The sequence below is a fragment of the Camarhynchus parvulus genome, chromosome 2 (assembly GCF_901933205.1).
Source record: "Camarhynchus parvulus chromosome 2, STF_HiC, whole genome shotgun sequence".
NCBI lineage: Eukaryota > Metazoa > Chordata > Aves > Passeriformes > Thraupidae > Camarhynchus > Camarhynchus parvulus.
Genome location: NC_044572.1, coordinates 147,287,643 through 147,308,683, shown reverse-complemented (window position 1 = coordinate 147,308,683; position 21,041 = coordinate 147,287,643). Strand labels below are relative to the sequence as shown.

General features: G+C 38.1%; 1 protein-coding gene across 6 annotated transcripts in view; it reads left to right on the top strand.

The window, feature by feature from the left end:
- Window positions 1–21,041, top strand: part of TRAPPC9 (trafficking protein particle complex 9) — a 441,577-nt gene that overhangs the window by 141,168 nt on the left and 279,368 nt on the right. For 5 of the 6 annotated variants that reach the window (XR_004060513.1, XM_030943200.1, XM_030943197.1 and 2 more), the window contains 2 exons: window positions 434–576; window positions 11,456–11,566. Coding sequence is in view for 5 of the 6 variants with exons in the window: in XM_030943200.1 (XP_030799060.1) it covers window positions 434–576; window positions 11,456–11,566 (254 nt within the window). In the remaining variant the exon portion in view is untranslated. Of the gene's footprint in view, window positions 1–433; window positions 577–11,455; window positions 11,567–15,111; window positions 16,551–21,041 lie in introns of those variants that run through there. The other variant, XM_030943202.1, reaches the window with a different exon arrangement.

Genomic DNA, 21,041 nt, shown 5'->3' with positions numbered 1-21,041 from the left:
TGAGAATGAGAGGCCAGATTCTTTTAGCTTTGTATAATCTTTATCTGCCCCAAAACTTTGAAGCTTTTCCATTTGATTAGATAGTGAAGTGGTGAATAGTTTTCAAGAGAATTAAGAAGTGCAGCATTGAATAAACCCTAACTCTCTTAAGCAACTTTTTTCTTTTTTTTTGGTGTTGAATGTGATATGGAGAGTAATTATGTAAAGGGAAGTCCAGCTGACTTTGTGCTGCACCCTTTAGTTTTCCAAAGGATTAGGCAACTGTTTGCCTAAGCTGCAGTTATTTGTTAGATTGCTTTTTTTCCTGAGATAACAGAATAGATGGGTTAGGAAAGCAAATTTGCAGATCACTTCTGTGGCCTAATTTAATTGAACTTGTGAAATGCACAGTAGTGAAAAATAGCTAACAAGGAATTGACTTTTATTCCTCTAGACACTGGAAGCCATTTTGAACTTCAAGTACTCTGGTGGACCAGGACATGCTGAAGGATACTACAGGAACCTTGCCCTGGGTCTCCACGTGGAGGTGGAGCCCTCTGTTTTCTTCACTCGCATCAGTACCCTGCCAGCAACAAGGTGAGACTTGCCCTGACTCTTGAAATCTCACTCATTGTCTCTGTTCCATTGAATATAAGTTAAAGTCCATATTGGAAACATTTTTAATATCATCAGCAGCGTGTAGGTAAAGTATTATGTGAAGAACTTTTCAAAATTGCAGATTTAGGAGTTTATTGGAGCAATTAATGTGCATTCAGCAGCTTCTCAGGTTCAGATGTTTTCTCATGATATGATGTATTTTAGCAGGGACTGGAAGTCTCACATTTATTGTACAATTTGATGACTTTTTTTGTATCTCTTAGCAGTCGTGGTGTGTTGTGTATTACAGCGTTTAGAGTTTTTATAACAAATTCTTACTGAAAATGCAGGTGTGAATGATGTGACAAATAAATTGTGACCACACTCTCCTTTGGTGTTTGTTTTCTCTTGCAAACCACAGAGTAGTTTCACATGCCATAGTGAATATTAAAATCAAGGCAACACTTGATGGTGGTCAAATGCTGTGATAATGAAAATCTTTTTGAATAAAATTTATCAGCCACTGAATGCAATCAGTTTTAATAATTAGTAGGATTATTGTAAAAAACCCTCTATGCACAGTTGGGAGCAAGAATGTGGTTTGATTAAATTCTGAGATTATTTCAGTGCAGTATGCAACACCAGTAATAATAATAGTTGAGAGGGAACTTAATTGATCCAAGAAATTCCTGCTGGGCCTGGGACCCTTTCATGACAGACTTCAGAAATTTAAAGATGGACAAGAAGGAAATGGCAGTCTAGAAGGTACTGGGTGAATATTTAATTTTCAAAGGAAAGAACTGAGTCCCCAGTATCATACCATGGCAGAAATGTCCAAGGGTAGATGGACAGCCTGTGGCAGCAACATAGCCTGAAAAACAGGGTTGTGAGCAGAAGAATTAAAGCATCAAGGAAAGTTTTTAGGCTTGAACATAAAGAAAAGTTGGAGAGTCTGGAGCAAGAAGAATGATAAGATGGGATTTTTGCTAAAACATATGTTTAAAGCAACTTCTGCTCCTGCTGAAGGGAACATGACTGACAAGGGAGTGGAGTTTTTAATCATGACACTCCCAAGAGGGATGGGATTCTGTTCTGCCCCACAGGGGATACAGCAAATAATGACCTCTGCAGATAGCAAGGGAATTTTACGTTAGGCAAAGATACTGAAACTCTGCACTGTTTTTTTTTTTTAAGAAAATGTTCAAAAATGAGACAAGATTATTTTTAATGAGTCATTTGTGTCCAGCTCTTATGAAACCATATGGTTCTATTAGTAAGCAAGTTTCTTGAGCATTTTGCTGCTTGAAAGTGTAACATAACATGGTTTTATTATTTTAGGAATTGCTCAAGTAAAGCAAATCTGATGCTGCTTGGCAAAGTCAGAACTGAGTATCCAGAACAACTGTTTGCAAAATTCTGAGCCCCTTTTTAATGATGTTCAGTTTCATCCCTGCAAAGGCACATTCTTCAGCCTTTGAAAGGTTTTCAAGAGTGAATAAGTGATCTCTCTTGAACAACCTGGAAGTACCACAGCATCAGCTAAAAATAGTTTTCAAGAAGACTCATTATAGAGGTTAAAATAACCAGATTTCATTTATTATTTGAATGCCTAGTTCCCTCCATTCAGTGTCAAAAAAGCTCTTCATACTTTCAAAACGTATATTTTTAATGGACAGACTGCTCTGTGGTTCACTGCAATTCCTTATAGGGTGGGTTGGGAGTGAAGCTGCAAACCTTCCATAAAAACTTGAAATGCAACCTGATGCTTTTATTTGACTCTCCCTTGTTGGGATTTTGGCATTTTGTGCTTGGCTTCCCCAGCTGTGTTTTGTGTAGGCCAAGGTTATCCCAGTCCTGCCTTGTCAATCTGCTCTCTGGAGTTCTTGATGTGGGGCAGGCATTTAATCCTGGAATCCTTACACATAGATGGAGGTGCTAATTCAGAGTTTCTGAGTTAGCAGCACACAGTTTCCCATTTTGTGTGGCAGCTGGTGCTGTGCTTAGTGGCTCCAGTTCACCTCGCCTTGTGTGTGTTTGCTTCATCCTTTCCCTGTTCACCACTCAGATCAGTTAAGTCATGGAAACTTTCAGTGGTTTCATGGTTGGAGATGTAGTTAAAGATGTGGCTGCTTTTCAGGGTGCCTAAAAGATTTACTGAGTTGGGGGGAAAGACTGTAATATTTACATTTCTCTCAGAAATGTTTTCTTGCCAGACCTGTCAAAAAGCTTTTTTTTTAATTTTGGTTGTTACTTTCGGTATATATTGTTTGCTAAGTCATGAATGGATTTTGTGTTCTTCTCTCTTACTGCTTGTTCCGTGTTATTGGTTTAGTGATCTGTAACACTGTTCCTTTGCTTTTGTGCATCCCTGTGCAGGTTCTCCACCAGAAGGAGAAGGCATTTGATATTATAATTTAGAGTGAAAAATGGCAGAAATGTGTATTTCAATCTGCTAAAGATAGCTTTTCATCATTAGAGGAAACAAAATTTGTTTTTTACTGTTGATCATCTCTGCCAATATCTGAGACACAGTGACAGCAAATTATAAGTTTGGGGTTTTTTTTACTTTTACTTGCTCTAGTAAAAACTCAAATCTGATTATTTCCTTTTGGTTTACAACTGAGACTTCATTGCTTAAGTACTGTCTGAGGTGCTGAGCTATTTTTGTTTAGTCATTACAAGAAATTGTATTTTATAATTTACCTCCTTAGCTGTCATTTCAGAATGGAAGTTATCACTGCTTTCATTATCTGGATTAATTTTTTTCCTTTTCTTTTTCATTTTATTGTTTTTATTTTACATTTTTGCCTCCACAAAAGTAAGAAACATTAGCTTACTAACTCCTGGGCTTAAAAAGTCAAATCAAACTAAAAAGACTCTTAGCATTGATTCTTCCCTTAGGCCTTTAGTGAAAAAACCTCAGGAAAAATGTTAATGAAAACACTTCTCCCCCCATTGTAATATAAAGATTATGGTTTATGTAGAAGTCTTCCAAACTTAATTGGTATTTCTTCTATTTAGCTGCTGGAGCAGAAGTGCATGGGAAATATCACTGAAACAACTGGGGATTTGGGCTTGGCTTTTGTTTTTTAAATATCTAAGCAAAATTATATCTTCCACTCATGCACAAGTTCTGCCTCATGGGGAGAAGCTTCATTAACCACACCTCAAATATATCTTCAGTTATTTAGTCATAACAACAGATCCTTTTAACCTTTGTCTGCGCTGCCCTGGGGGGTTGAGATGGGGTGGATGCAGCCCTTGCCACACTGCAGAGCCTGATTGCTGCCTGAGTCTGGGTCAGATCTCTGCTCTTCCAACCCCCAATTCTGGTCCAGATCTCTGCTCTATTCACTTTTAATTCTGGTTCAGATTTCTGCTCTCCCAACACCCAGTTCTGGGTCAGATCTCTGCTCTGCCCACACCCAATTCTGGGTCAGATCTCTGCTCTCCCAACACCCAATTCTGGGTCAGATCTTTGCTCTGCCCACTTTTAATTCTGGTCCAGATCTCTGCTCTTCCAACAGCCAATTCTGGGTCAGATCTCAGCCCTGCTGTTGGTACAGAGGATGTTGTGTCAGTGAAGAACTGACAGAACAACCCTGAAGAGCCCCTCATCTGCTCCCAGGTCCTTCCCTGGATGTCACCCCGTGCTCCCTCAGCTGCCTGCACCAAAAGGGGCTGGCGGAGCAGCCTTGTGCTGGGAAATATTCCCTCTGAGGATGTTCCCTGTGGTCCTTGGCTCTGCTTGCTGGTGTGTGCAGGGAGGGGACTGCCCCAGGAGCATCATCAAGAATGCCCTGGAATGGGGTATAAGGGATAAGGAATTTATGTTGAAAGTTCTCCCACTCTGTCCTGCAGCTCAATGAAATCATGAAGGGCTTCAGGGATCTATTTGTTTAACCACTTATTAACCATAAAATGGTAAATAAAGTTAAATTGTACTAATTGTCTCTGTAATTGCCTTACCACATTAATTGATTCCATCCCGGGGCTCAGCCCCAAACCCTGCTGCGCACCCAGGCCTCCCTGCAGTGCAGTAACCAGCAGGGTCCAGGCTGACACTGGGGATCCCATGATCTGACCCTAAACTGCCTGTGGAGATGGATTGCAGATGGTTCAGTGTAAGGAAACATTCTGTTGATAGTTTTGTGTGATTCTCCTCCTCATTTTGATATCCTGTTAGATCTAAGCAAGTCTGCTGTTGGAACTTATCTGGGTTGTCTTGAACAATCTTCTTTGTACCTGTTGTTTCTCTCAGGTGTGTTATCTGCCAGTTTTCATGGGCACTGAATGTCCTTCCTTACTGCCTTTATAAAAGAGCATGAAAAATGCCAGAAAAAATACTGCAGGTCTGACAAGAATTCAAGTAACGTGCTCTGCCCACTGTGAGGGGCCTGCTGGTCCCCTTGTGTCCCTTGTCACTGTGCCATCAGTACAAAAGTGTCTTAAATAAGAGCCTACAAAAGCCAGAAAATGTTGATCTTGCTTACTACAAATGTGGTGAGACAGTCTGAATTTGTAGATGAAGTCAATCCTCAGGGATGGTGCCTTCACTTTTAAGCTAAGTTGGGAATCCAGATATATAATAATATTCTTACCTGTAAATTCTACAAATTCAAGATGATAAGATTTTTAATATTTAAATTTTTTTGTGGTGCAGAATACTTTTCTTTCTATCTGAAAGCCACCACACAGCTGCTGAGACATCAGCTGCAGATCTCTTCTGGCAAGTGCTGAGCCTTAGACTCTGTTCTTGGGTTTAAATCAGAGAAAAGAAAAGGAATGGTAGCAGGTCTGGCACTGTTAAATTCAAAGTGTCAGTTCATCTAACTGTAGGTTCAAGGTAATTGTCCTTTGTACCATTAATGTGCATCCTTAGATGAAATGATTTGGTTTTGTCCAGAAGACATCAGTTCATAGCAGAGTCTGCAGTGTGTTCCCTAGTCTGAGACTTCTCATGTTCTGTATTTAAAGTCAGGATGCTGTTTTTTGGTTTCACTGAGGGTTTGGAGATGGAGAAGTCTTGGCTGTGGTGAGGGTTCTTAGGAGGTCCTCAGTTGGGTGACTAGAACTTTGGGGCTTAATAAAATCAGACATATTTTTAAAATTTTCATTCCTGTTTCTAAGGTTGCCCCTATTTTCACTACAATAAATTGCAACATGTAAGGTTTGGATCAGAAATCCTGATTATTGTATATTTACAAATTATACAAGGGAAAGAGTAAACAGCATTGTTTCTTCAGCTGTGCTCTAACAGACTTTTATGTTATATGATCAAAAGTTATGTAGCAATTCCTGAAACCCTTGTTGGTTTTATATAGCCAGATTTTTAAATTAAGTGTTCACATTTGCTACAATCAGAGTGAGAATCAGTTGCCTACTGATAAGCAGCTGCTTATAGTCTTCTCTTTCTTAGTATTTTGGTGTTCAAAATGTCATAGAGCTTTGAAAGGTGAAGGAAAACCTCTCTTGTTTGGGTGCTTGAAGAGCAAGATGTTTGGTTTGGAGGAGGACTAAGATATGACCTGTTTAAATTGATCTGATGTTTTTACATGGAGAAAATAATTAGTATTAAATTTACTGTTTTGTTAATGAAAAATATTAATAATAAAAGTCAGTCAAATTGGGAACCAGGCAAATTCAACTAAATAAAGCAAATAAAGCTCTCATTTGGTGCAATTAAACTGACAAATCATTAGGAAAATCTGTCAAGCAATGGATTTATATTAATGTTCTCAGGAGTGGATGTCATTCTAAAATATATTCCTTATTTATACACTATTGAGCTCAATATAGATTCTACTGAGTGGTAACTCATGACATGTGGGAGGTTACACCCAATAGTTAAATTATCTTGGTAATCAGAGGTATTTAACTTCTGCTAATGGTGTAACATTGCAGTGGGTTCATGAAAGAGCAGCAGAAAGCAGCTTGCAGATTGAGAGAATTGATTTTTGAGATCCAGATGTTAAATATGTATGGTTTGATACATGAAGATGTCAGAACATAAATCTGCAAATATTTATAGATGTGCTGGGAATATTTAGCATAAGTGAAAAGGTTTACAACTGGGAGAAGTCAGATGAGGACTCTTCTTGGAATTTGTGAAAAGGCCTTTTGCCAGTAAGGTGGAGAAACTCACTTCATCATCTGAAGTTAGTACTGAGAACTCCATTTTTAGATAATTTATTAAAAACTAAATTAAAGAGACCCTACTGAAGACACAACAGCATCAAGGAAGGTGGTGTAGATCATTGTTCTGCTGTGCTGCTCTTTGTGTTGGTCAGTGGATTCTGGAGAACAGGGTTGTCATCTGTCACACCATTGTCACCAGAGCCAAAGCTTCTCTTCCCTGTCTGCCCCATTCTGTGCAGCAATGGCTGCTCAAAGAAAACAGAAGAAAAGAAATTTAAAAAAGTGGATCTGAAAATACTCCATGATTTCAGTTGATGGGGAAAGGAGATGAGTCAGGATGCAGAAAACTTGCCAACCCTCCTGAGAATTTCTTGTTTAAAGTGACTTTTAAACTAAGCTGGAGACAGAACTGCAGAGATTGTTCACTGAAGTGAGCCATCATTGCAGCTGCATTTGGGGTTTAATTCTGTGTTCAGTGTTACTGAAGAATATCCTCAGCTGTCATTTCAAGTAATCACAATCCTCCTGAAAGAGATTTTTAGATCACAGTGTCATTGTCACTTGCCTAAAGTTCCCATGGCCCCAGTTTTGTGACTGTTTTTGGAACCATAACTGGCATTGTAAGATTTTAAAAATACAGCATGATTCATTGTGCTGCTAACTTTTGCTTGTGCTGTGTTCTCAATTCTACAGTAGATGATAAGAGAAATTCATTTATACACTAAATCTCTAAGACATTGTTGAACTAACTCAATTTTCAATTAAAAAATTTCTTGATTGCTTTTTGATATCAGCATTGACTTAAATTTGTAATTCTGAGATGATAAATGATAAATCAATCTACTGAAAATATTTCTTTCTAATTCTAGTTTTTACCTCTAGAATCTTTTGTAGTTTTGTGTCACTTGTGAAAGAAAATCTTGAACATGACATTTATGGAAGATTTTTCAAATCAGGAAGATTATCAAAATGGAAAATTTTTTGACTGCTGTGATTTTTTGGTAGGCTGAGTTTTTGGACCAGGCTTCCTTCCCATTAGACGGGAAGAAGAGTCAAACCCTCTCATGAACTTCTGTTCTGTATCCTGGTGTCTGTTCCTGGTCCAGCAATGCTGGTGATGGTTTCATGTTGTGTGTCTGACACCATCCCAAACCACCAACCCACCCCATCCAAACAGAAACTGATTTATTCTGCATCTGTTCATCCCAAACCTTCAAAAGGAGCTAGTGACAAATAATGACTGCTAAAAAAGACTGGGAAGCCACTGGTGACCCTTCAGAATGTGGGAAATGTGGGGGGCGGTGTTCTCTGCCTTCTCTGGGATGAATGGTAGCTAACACCTACTTAACTAAACTTAGAGGACTCAAAATCCACCCTCCTCAACCAAATAAATATTTAGTGTAAACTCTTACATGGTGGTGGATCTTTTGGGAAAGGGAGAATAAATTGTGTGTATATGGGCAAGTCTTTCCCAGTTCCAGAAATCTGTGGCTTATGACTGGGTTTCTCTGCCAAACATGTCAGTAGGCCATTATGGTATATAATGTAATCAACTTTAGATCCATTTATTATTTTGAGTGGTATAAAGATTTTTTTGTAAGCTGGCAGACTTTAAAAAAAATGATTTACATAGTGTTGAGGTCAGCACAAGTGGTCTAAGATTTGGTCAATTGCCTTCAAATCCTTAAAACAATTTGATATTTGGAATTTTCTGATAAAGAGCTTGGTTTAAGCAACACATTTCTGACTGCACTTAAATATAGGAGTTCAGTAAAGTCTTACTGGAGTTTCTTTATCACACTTGCATGAATATGATTTGCCTTTCAAATCTCCTTTACTGACACTGAAATAAGTTCTTTAATTCCTGTCTTGCAAAGGATGGCCTTCTGTATGCTCTGCTGGAGGGAAAATTGATATTCATTTTTGGCTTTCTTGTTAATTCTTTGTTTTCCTGGAACTTTCCTAAGTCAGCATCATGAGTTCTACACAGTTCTACTAATTGCAGATTGTTAAAGAAAAAAAGAAAAAAAACTTCTGCTAGTTGTCAGATCTTCAGCAAATTGTTCTTTAACAACTTCAGGGTTTCTTTTTTTCCCTTTTCTAAAATTTTTTTTGGCATTACATCTGATTTTCCAGAGCTGATGCTTTCTTGGTTTCCTTACTTGGATGGTGCTTCTGTTTGAAGCTTCCTGTTTTAATTTAAAAAAACAAAAAACCTTTAATTGTGTTTGGTTTTCATTGCTGTAATTGTCTCTTTGATACTGTCCTGTATTTATTCTGGAGATCTAATGCTATCTTTTTCTGCAGTTTTAATGTTCCTTTCAATTCTTTCACACTAATACCTTATTCTTCTAAGCTTTCAAGGTACTGTAATAATTCTGTAACTTCAAGTTTTATATATATATTTTTTTTTACCTAAAGATTTCCTTGTGAATTAAGTTAAAATTGCACGGAAATAATTATTTTTCCTATATGTCTATTTTGTGTAGTGTTGGAAGAGGAGGAAATAAATGTCGTGGTGATGAATAATTTCCAAGAATTCATATTTGGGAATTTCTAAAATCAATGTTGTTTAGTCCTGAAGGGCAGCTGCTTGTGTAGGTCCTTTGTGGCATGATTTGTTTTATTTGCAAAACTTTGGCTCTGCTGCCAGAAGATACTGCAGGAGGCTTGAATGTTTTTTGTTTGGGTTTGCTGTGGCAGAAATAACAAATTCCTTCCACATGAAGTTTTTAAAACTAATCTACACTGGAAGCTGCTCTTCCAGACCATCACCTTGTATCTGCTGGAGAGGCAGAGGTTGTCTGAGACTTCACAGGTCTTGTCCCGCTCTGCCAAAGATGAGGTAGAAGCTGATAAAAGCTGTTCCCCCTTTTCTTTTCCATTCTTCCTGGTAACTGACTCAAGCACTGCCCTTCCAGTTATTTCTTTCTTGTGAGTTCTGAGGAAGGAAGTTTCTAACAAGAGCCACATCTCCTTATCTCTTCTAAATTCTTGAGTTTTGACAAGTTTGCTTCAGGCACTCAGCTGCCTCCCTGCATCCCCCTCTGCACTCAGTAGTCATTGGGGTTTTACAAAGAGAGAGAAATCTCTTAAAATATATATAAAAAAAACCTCCACCCCCACTTTTGCTTTTTTTTATTTTTGCTAAGAGACTTAGTCCTGACCTCAGCAGTGCTTGCTTGTCCTGCAGTGCCTGGCTGCAGGTGACATTATTGTCACTTGGTGACCTCAACCTCCACCTCCTGGGCTTGTCCTGGGAGTGTTCCCAACCCAAGGGTTGGCAAAACATTTCCTCCTGTGTGTGCTCTGCAAGGGACTTCTTTGATTTTCAGAACAGGGTTGTATTATGGACCAGAGAACCTATTTGAGAGTAGAACAGTTCTTAAAATCTTGTACCTCTGCATTTAATTGCCTTTGGAATGGCATTTCAGGTCAGTTGTAAACGATTGTGCAGCAAATAAATATAAATATAAATATAAATATAAATATAAATATAAATATAAATATAAATATAAATATAAATATAAATATAAATATTTTTGTTTGCCCCAGACACACAGCTGTAGCTTGATCATGCACATTAAAGGATGACTCTGACTGACAACTTTCACCAATATTTCTCTTTCTTCCCTTTTGGGGATATTTCTGGGTTGTTCAGTAGCCTCTTGGAAAGTTTGGAGTTTTAGATAGATTGGTAAAGTGTTATTGCAGCTGTCTGATAGGATTTGACATTTTGGTACCTGGTTCCAATAAATTTTCATGTGTATTATATTTTTATCATCAATGCTGCTATTTATGCTTTTTCTCAAGGAAGAAAATGTTGTAAATTAGAATAAAAATTTCCAGAATCTTAATTTGAATAAAATATTTGAAAATATTAACACTTAATTGTATTAAATAATAAAATATTATTTTTCTTAGTATTAACATAATTAATAAGAATGGTGACTATTATAAAAATATTAATTATAATGAAAAGGTTTATTGAAATTAACTTTTGCAGTAAGGTTTCTATTCTGCAACTATTATTTTCTGAGGTTGCCAGAAATGCAGTTGGTGTATTTCTATCAAATGCATCTGGGAAAATTTGAATTTGAAGGATAGTAGCTAACAAATGTTAAGTTTTTCTGTGAGAAGTGCCTGTGTTTCCCTGTCTTACAGAGGGGAGAGAGTTCTCCTTCTCAGAGAAGAAGTTCTCAAGGTTAAGTGCTCCATTTGCCAGCTTGTTTTGGTCTGTAGACAAGCCATGGAAATGGAATTTCTCCTTTATAATGAACTTAAACCAATTTAAATTTTTGCTTGCAGATTTGTGTCTTAAAGAGGTAATGTCAAGGTAATTTAAAATAATGCAACTCTTTTTTTTCTTTTTATGGGAAGGCTTAAAGAACTGAAAAATGTCTGTGGCTTTCTCCACAGAAGTGAATGTGAAAGCTGCATAGTGAGAATGTAGAGAGGTGAACAAATGCTGTGGGACTTGATGCTGTGCAGGACAGAATTGTCATGGGACTTCTTCTCTTTAGGATGCACCCTTCTGATTAATTCCAGCAAAAAAAAAATCTGTTTTTAAAAAGGTTATTTTTGTAAGGCTATTCTTACAATTGGAGGAGGAGATAAAACCTCTATGTGAATGCATGTATTCTTTGTATATATATTTATATCCATGTGTCAATACTCATTTTGATAAACATACAATAATATCATCACTGAAATGGTGTTTTTTTTCCCTCCATCTGAACAGCACCAGGCAGTGCCACCTCCTTCTTGATGTCTTCAATTCCACAGAGCATGAGCTGACCATCAGTGCCAGGAACAACGAGGATTTAATTCTGCACGCCGGGGAGTGCCAGCGGTGAGTGCTGCCACCGCCAAGGGGCCCAGAGTTAGCCCTGGTGTTTTTCTGTACACAATTGATAACATTTAGGTGCCTGTTGTTCTTTTTAAACATTGTACACATGTCAAAGAATAGAAAAGTTTTCTTTCTTGGAGGTGCATCACTAAGTTTTAGCATTATCTCAAGTAAATTTATTTGGGCTCTGCATGTGGTGATGCTGGAAATAATGAAATACAAAGCATTTGGTACTGAGGTCTACAGCTCATTTAACTTTTCTAGTGTTTGAATGTAATTTTCACATGCTCTGAATGTAATCCTGGTGTTAAAACCTGATCTCAGTAGTTTGTTATCCTTTCTCAGTTTTAAATTTTCTTTATGTGGTTCCCCAGCCATTTCCTCACTTTTCCTACAAAGAAAACTCCAGGAAAGAAAAATAGAATTGAAGAAAAAGCAATTCCAATCTCTGTGGGAAAATATATTTCAGATCAAGCAGGCTGTTGTGGGTATTGATTCTTACAACCCTACTGGAGTGGTCTACAGCTCATTATTAACCATTATTTGCCATTACACACCTGCCTCAGATTCCTGCTGCTGGCTGTAGCCCAGGGCTGCCTGGTTAATCTCCTTCAGGTGATCATTGCATCTGAATTCCAATTTCATCCTGGAAAGGTGGTAATGTGGAAAAGGGAATCTTGCTTTTGGGCTCCCTGCACTGCTCTCTTCTCTGGGAGAGTTTAAGGCCTGCAGCTCAGAAACTTGGTTAAAGAGAGATGTTTTGATGTCTGCAAATCCCTGGCCGAATATTAAGTTCAAAGTCAAACCATGTTAATTGCAAGGAATGCAGCTGTCAAAAAGAATTACAGAATAGGTAAAATAGCAGCACATTTGGAATTCTTTTTGCCTTGGTGACTCCCAAAGCACAACTAAGTGGAAATGTGTTGACTCAAACTCAGGTTGAATTTTACTTTAGCAAGCAATGGACAAAACCATCAGTAACATACAGGGCTTCTTCCTTTTATTTGGAAAGAATTGCCTTTTTTCTTTTTTAAAAAAGCAGTCTAAACAGTTATTGTATTTGCTGGGAATGTCCTGACAAAGGCAGGAATGATGCATCTGACTTCATGTTCTCAGAAGGCTAATTTATTATTATACTATACTAAAGAATACAGAAAAGATACTCACTCAATGCCAAAAAGATAATAATGAAAACTCGTGACTCTTTCCAGAGTCCTGACACAGCTTGGTCCTGATTGGCCAAAGAGTCAAAACAACTCACAGCAGAAATCCAATGAAACGATCACCTGTGGGTAAACAATCTCCAAACACATCCCACATGAGCAAAACAGAGGAGAAGCAAATGAGATAAGAATTGTTTTCTTTTTCCCTGAGACTTCTCAGCTTCCCAGGAGAAAAATCCTGGGTAAAGGGATTTTATCAGAGAATGTGAATGCTACAGACAGTCACCAAAGTATTCTTGTTCCTATCTATATTGTTCTATAATTTTATTTTTATGCCTCTTGGTTTTTTGCATTGTTTTGTAGTTTTCAAACCCCTAGAAATTTTTCATTCCCAGTTTTTGGGACAATATATAACAGATAGAAATTAAGGTACAGATCAGGTTATAAAATTTCTTTGCATTCCTTTGATTGAATTTTATTTTCCTATGGATTTAAATTTAAATATCCTTAAATCATTACATTGTAATGCATAAAAACCCTTTCAATAAGTCTTTTGAAACAGTCATTTATCAAAGGAGATTGTATATGTGTTGCAGGTATTTAAACCTTTAAAGTTATTTTTATTCTTATTTCAAAATACATTTTTTGTGTTAGTTAGAAATTGCACAGTTTTCCATTGTTTCTAAACTCATTTATTATCTATTTCTTGAAGGTAAGTGCTTTTCATTGTAAAACTGTGTATATGGCTACTATGTTGCTATGAGCTTTAATTTTTATTCCAATAAATCTTCTACAGAAAAGCAGGTGAAACATACAGTGGGCTTTAAAATTAGCTTCCTGCTCCTAGGAGTAGGAAAAGGCTTTTGTTGCTCTTTGCGGGGGGAAAAGAAAAAGAAAAAAGAAGGAGAAATATTTTCCTTTTTTAAGCAATGGCTCCAGATATTTACTTTTTAATACAGGGCAGGCATTCCCTGGAATCTGCTTTTGAACCAAGGTTCTCAACCCAAGTATACCAAGCTTTTCAACACATCCCTCCTCTTTTAGAGTCTCCTTTTAGGAATTTTTTTCTTTGGATATCGATTGCTATTAATACCTGATTAATATTTCCAGAGAGGCTTTTCAATCAAGTTCATTATTTCTTTCATTTCCCCTGTACCTTCTTTGATGCTGCCCTCATGCTTAACGTTTGCCTCATTCTACCTTTATTGAAATTACGACTTTTTGCCAGCTTTGGTCACTTTCTCTTCCTTTTGTAATTTACTCTGTCTCCATTCATCACCCTCACTTTGAAATCTCCCATCCTGACAGAGTGGAGGTAGCAGGAAATTGTTTTCTTTGTCCCTTTTGTTATTGCTGGGGACTCTAAGTGTTTTCATATTCTCTGCCTCCAGACCCACAAAGAAGGATAATGCTGCATCCTGCTTACTTTGGCCTCTTTTGCTTCCCACTTTGGACGCTTACAAAGTAAAATAACTTGGAAATTTTGATGTGTTTCTTCTCTTCTCTACATTACAGAGTGGTCACTGTAGGATGTAAGTTTTTCCCTCCTGAGAGGGAGTTTGCAGGGGATTCATGCATTGCTCCCATGGAAGATCAGGAATGCTGATGGAAGTTCCTGGGTGCTGCACTTATTAGAACACTCTTTATAATATAATTTGATTTATAATGAAGCTGTACAATTGACCATGATGCTGGCAATGGGAAGGGTGAGGAGATGGAAACAGGAATGCCAAAAAGAAGTCTGGGATTGTCAGCAGATCAGTGCTGGCGCTGCCAAACCTTTCTGAGCCCATCAAGGGCAGTCCCTGGGATCCATTTTGTAGTATCCACATTATTTGGTGCATTCCAACCCTGTCCTGTTCTCTGTCTCATTTGTATTCATGTAAAATGGATCAAATGTGTAGAATGCTGCACAGTATTTTTATTTTAAGGTCTGAAAGGCAGTTTTCTTCAATTAACTTAGAAACAGGGCAATAATAGCTGCTACAATAACACTGCACATGTCAGGAAAAACTGGTATTATACTACTTAGGAGAAGAAACATCTTTTAGGCCTTTAAAAACTATCTGGAAAATAGATGCCTTTTTCTACAGTAAGATTATTCTGCTGACTAGTGAAAATTATCATTTTAGCTTTCAGAAAAGCTAAAACTTACAATTTGCTGTACTTTTTAAGCCAATAATTGGGATTATTTAGTGTGTGCATTGTAGCTGTTCTTGGAGATATATATAAGCAGTGTTTCTGAGAAGTGACACTCTTCTCCCTCTATTTTAGGATAGAGAAACATTTTGCTCCCTGTCATTTTATAGTCAGAAATGATAATTTGAGCTCAGTGATTATTTTGTTCACTCATCTTTCTGTCTTTCATCATTGCTTGTTTTGCAGACAAACAAATGAAAGAATCAGCCTTTTTTTCCCCCTATATCCCAAGATGTTAATTAGAGACTTCATATTCCCATCTCTGCTTTCCACATGACTTGAAATGTTCCTTCCTATCCCATTGTGGGACAATTAGTGACATGTTTTAGTCTGAGGTCTTTTTTTCCCACAAGATTATGATGGAGAGAGAAGAAAACCAAGATTTCTTTGGAGTAGAAGAGGACAAGACAGGAGATTTTTCCTGTGAGGTTGGTTGAAGAAAACAGAGGAGCAAGAGTTTTGGATGGTAATTTGTTGAACTTCTGGAAATAATTTTAGGCTTCATTGCAGAGCTAAATTCCAACTCAAATTAATTTTTGCTGCTTTACACCTTCAGGAGTTTTTTAAAAGGGAAATGCACTGAACACCTGGTGTCCTGATGAAAAGATGTCAGCCAAGTTACCCTGTGGAAGTTCTGGCTGCAGTGAGTGGTGCTGAGGTGTTGGCCATGTCTTCAGCTAATTGAAAATATCTCACCCTGTGGTATCAATATGTTTTGTTCACCTCTCCAGTGGAACATATGACATGTGATAATGATGAGGGAAGCAAATTCTCTCATGTCTGCTATTGGAAAGCTCAGCCTCTAGAGATTTTTTCTGGACCAGCTGAGTCTCCAGTTTCTTGAGGAAGAATAAAAGCTGTTTCTTGCAGCCGTCAGCTGCACTGTTAAAGGAGTTTTGCAGTGAGCAAAGTGCAAGTGTTTTGAATGTAATCAGTGGGAAATCTGAGCTTGTTTATCCCAGCAAAGAGGTAATCAACAGGTTGTTCTGACATGGAAAAATATAGCAGACAGCTCTTGGAGGGAATTTTATTAATGTCTGTGAATAAAAAAGTGTTGCCACTAGCAGTGATCTGAATTTATTGAAAAACCCTAGGTACGGTAATTATTGTGTTTCTTACTTGATTATCAAACCATTAAAATTAAATTTCATGACAGCCCTCATTTATGCCTAAATCACTTCATCATTTATGGTAATAGATGTAATCTCCTTGTGTGCCCCAGGATATCTCATTTTGTACCACACACCCTGCCTTGCCTTCCCATCCCCATTCTGTGCACGGTGTGTCTGAGACACTGGGGGAGATTGATGCTGGGGAGGGTCTGAGCAGATCAATTCTCTCCTCTGTCCTTGTGGGACAGCACAGCTGAGCTGCTGAAGCCTTCCCCATGTGTGACACTGCACAGCTGGGCTCTGCACATTCACACATTGCATTTTTCAGCCTGTTCTGGCTTTGCTGTGAAGACCATGGGGAGTAAAGCTTGGGATACCTAGGACAGGACTGGTGTGAGGAGCTGAGAGATGAAGAGCAAACAGGACAGGTAGTGGTAAATGAGGAAATACTTCTGTTGGTAACTCAAATCAGAAAGGCTTTTGTGCAAAATTTACAAGTTTTGACAGGTGCTGGTGACCCAGGGGATGCTGATGTGAAAGAACATGATGCAATTTTGGCCTTTTCATTTTTTTTAATTGGAAGTTGCCTAATTAAAAATAAGCTGGAGAAATCCTGCAGTAGCAAAGTCAACACTCAAGTTCAGGCTTCCTTTCTGGGTCAGCAGTTTTACCCTGCTTTTTAGCAGGGTTACAGGGTTAAATGAGTGTGTTTGCTTACACATATACTCTACAGTTAGTTTTTTTATAGTCAGCAGAATTATAGGTATTTTGCTCAGTTTTGCTAAGTGAACTTTTGTGTGTATTGACTTCACTGGGTTTGATTTTTTTCTGTTACATTCTAACGAGACAAGAATAATTAAACAAATTATTATTTTCAGTTTTATACCTTTTATCCCATATTCTGGTGGTTTTTTATCCATGGAAATGAAAGAAATTTTTAAAAGTCCTTTGTGTGCATACTAATTATGAGTGCCATTTCTGCTGCTTAATTAATTGATGTAAATGCGTTGATTAATTGAGCTGTGAAGTCTGTGCAGTGGTACACTGCAATTTCTGCAGTATTAGTTAACAATGCACATTTTGAAAACACTTTGAAATAAGTCCTCTTTCAAAGGGAACAAGAATTAAAAATTCTGCCCCATTTTGAACCAAAAGTTCCCCCAATAAATTTATTGCCCATATGTAAGTAAATGATGACTGTTATTTCTCACAGTTGCCAAGTCACTGTTTAATTTGTGTGTCTGTTTATGACAGGGCATGTTGTCTGTATGGGAGATTAATGATTTTTTCCATACATTGCTGTTACAGTTTATGTTTTAAAGACAAAGCTGCTATGATTAAGGCTTTGCCTGCTGTCAAGAGAGAATAAAATTTCACAGCAGTTGCCCTTGGTCTTCATGTTAAATCTATGGCCAGCTGGATATGTCTGAGATACCTTCAAGTCAAATTGTATTAACTAAAACATGAAGATCACCCTTTGTTGTCAGGGCAATAGTTTTTATTTTGTCTCTTATTTGACAGTTGTTAAAAACACTTTTAGTTTTTTTAAGGCTTGCCTTTTTCTACTAATAGCCAAATCAATCTTTAAACATAGTACATAATTTTGAGTGAATAATTAGTTATTTTCAACAAAAAAATTGTAAAGGAAATTTTTGGGTAGGAAAGGATGATACATCTAGCACTGGTCAGATTAATAGTATGAACCAGCTATGTTGTTCATATTTATTTCAAAGCACTTTGCAAACACTGGAGATGCTACAGGAGGATTCTGCAAAAAATATAGAACTTCAAAATAACAAACAATAATTAAAAAAAAAAAAAGGGAAGAGCAAGAGAAGAAGTAATAAAGAGAAATTTCAGTTTTGGACTGCTTTGTAGCTGAAGCACCCAAGGAATCCATTTGCATCCCATGAAAACCAGATGCTCTTCTGAGGTGCCTCCCAAGCTTGTCCCTGCCTGGTCCTGGTTCTTTTTTAAGGTGTGAAGTATCCCACCCCAACTGGGGGCTGATTACAGGGATCCTCAGTGTGACTGCTCTGCAAAACCCAGATGTGATCTGAGAACAGGAGAGGCCAACAGAAAGAAGGAATGATAGGAGAGAATTTTGATATTCAGCTCTGGTCACACTCACAGGACAAAGAGGAGATCAAATGGGAGAAGATTCAGGTGAGTGGTGAAAATGAAAGACTTTGGGTTTGCTTTGACAAGTGCAGTAAAATTTAAAGGCAATTTAATGCATTGTATGAAGTGGGAACAGAGGAGGGCTCTCCTGGAAAGGTTAAGGGAAGTCAACATGGGAATGAAAAATGAACTTTGAGCTGTGAATGCGTCTAGAAATGAAGAGATTTCAAGGCCTCAGGCATCATCAGACCATCTCCCCCATGGAGAGGTGGAGGCAAAGATCTTCACAAAGGCTGGTTCTGAGGTAACCTGCCTGGAGTTGCCAAAGATCTGCCTGCAGTTGTCACATTTCCTGACTGGAAGGCCTTTTCCAGTGTTCTATCCCTGTAATGATGATGAAAACAAATGCCCTTGTATGTTGTACAGCAATATGTTTCTGTTCCTCTCCCTGTCCTGTCCCCAGTGCAGTATAATCCTTTGCTTCTGAACAGTTAGGGTCTATTTCCATATGGAATGTGCTGACAATCTATTTCCTATGATTTGCATTTGAATTTAGCATTTGTTTTTGTCAAGAAATGTGTATTTGAGGGGAACTTTCCTTCTCCAGCTGCTGTATGAAGAGCTTCCTTTGGGTCAGCTTTCTCAGACTTGTTGAGAAAAGGGGGATTACTTCTCCTCTTCCCTTCCCTCCCTTCCCCAAGCCTCAGTGTATGGATTCTATCAATCCTGGGGTACTGCACTGGGTAGGCACCTCTTTTGGTATTACATCACTTTCCCTAAGATTATTTTTCTTTTCCCACTTCTTAGTTGCCTTTTCCTAAACGAGGAGTGACTAACTCACTGGTTCTAGCTTACATGGCACTTTTTCTGACCTCTCTGAACATTGCCTTGGCCTCAGAAGACCCAATTTGCACTATTTATAATATTTTGTGTATGCAGCTGGGGAAACAGGAGCTTTGTGAGCACAGGCCAAGTTTGTCTCTGACAGGATTTATTAAGTTTAATAGGGTACAACATAAATGTGTCTGGGTAGTTTGGCCCTTATACAAAATATCCCACAGATATAGCACGAGTTTGCTGTTCCAGTTTTAAATGAGCTATAAATCACTCAAAATCCAGACCAGTCATCTTCATTTTCCCCTTAAATCTTAAGTAGATTACAGGTTGTAGGACTTGCAGGGTTCAAAGCTGTCTCTTGAAAAAAGGCAGAGTAATTAATTTCAGGATTCAGATTTTGAAATTATTTTTTTTTAAAAAATCCTTCTTTTCTCATAGAAGAAGCCAGACTTTTTCCTTCCTTAATTTGCTCAATACTTGAAAAAATTATTTCTGTATTGAAATTTTTGGGTGCTAGGCGCAGTTGTGGAAGCATTTGACAAAGTGCAGGCATGTTAAAAAAATTGACTGAAGTGCTAATACTTTTTAATTGGGTTATCAGTTTTGTGCAAGGAATGTGGAAAAAAAAGTAAGACTTTAAGAAAAATTATAATTGTTTCTTTTGTTAGATAACAATGGAAAAACAAGCTAAACAGGAAGAAACACCTTTTCCTAAAGGAAATCAGAGTTGAAATGAATTGTGCTTGTCCTTAATTCACACATATTCAAACCAATAAATTCAGACTGTAGTTTTAGAAAATCATGTTTCAACATTGATGGGTGATGGAAAAAAGTGGGGGATGAAAGTGAACATTATCAACCTTTCTCTGTGAATTAATCTTCCTGCTAGAATGAAATACAAAAATAACAATATTCCCGGAAAGAAAAGATTCCATGGAACTTTGGGGTTTGTCCTTTTTCCTGTAGGTTTTCTGAACACTGAAGGAGAAAGGAAAGTTGTATTAATCAACATTGTTTTTTCTCCCCACGTTTGTCTCTATTTCTATGAGATGGATACTTAATCAAAATTTCCGTTTTGCCCCAATCTGCCCTGTGGCCAGCACACCTGAGATATTCTGTTGGCTGTCTCTCCTCCTGAAATCCATGTCAGAAACTTGGGAGTCCTGAGTGAAACCATGGCAGAAAAGATGTTCCCTCCACAGGAGCTCAGACAAGTGGGGGAGTGAATTGTGCAGCTGCAGCACAGCTGGCACAGCCCAGATTTCTGTCAGACTTGCCTTGCAGTGTGAATTCAAGGCAGGCTGCAGAGATTGTTGCTGAAGAGGTTATTCAGAATTCTTTCTTGTTGCAGAGGTTATTTCAGAATTCTGTGTAATGCAGCAATGCCCAAGGCAGGGCGGGCAGGGGGAGCTGCCCTGAGCTCTGTGCCTGCATGGGAGCAGCAATGCAAAGAATAATTTGCTTGCCTGGTGCTGTGCTGCCAACCTGGGGCTTCATGGCCAACTTCCATGACCAACTTCCAGGTTTGAGTGGATACTTCCAGAGGGACCTCCCAGCCTACGCTGTTCCTTGATTTGAAAATCTACTCACTGGTAAATTTCCCTGTTCTCCCAAAGCCAGCAGTTATGGGCATGTGTCCATAGGGACTGGTTCTTCTCTTGCTTTCTTTTGTCCTCCAAGACTTTCTGTCTTTCCAAAATTTGTCCTAATCTGTCTTGGGGGTTTTTTACCCTTCTCTGGAGGACAATTTTTTTTCCTTAGCCTTTTTCCCTTGTTTTTTCTGCTCTCACAGATAGCATAGTGCCACTTCTTGGTAAGGCTTTGACCTCTAACTCATGTCTTACTTTAAGTAATGTGTTATTGTTAGCAATGTGAATTTGCACAGTCCTCCTCCATAGGTTCAGTTAGGTGCAATACTTCTTCTGCTCACTGTCACCTAAAACTGGTGCCTTGTATGTTCATTTAACAGATAAAAAAGGTCTGTGGAATTCATTTGCCTAACAAATTGCTGTATTATGATATTTGGACACTTGGACATAAGGAGTG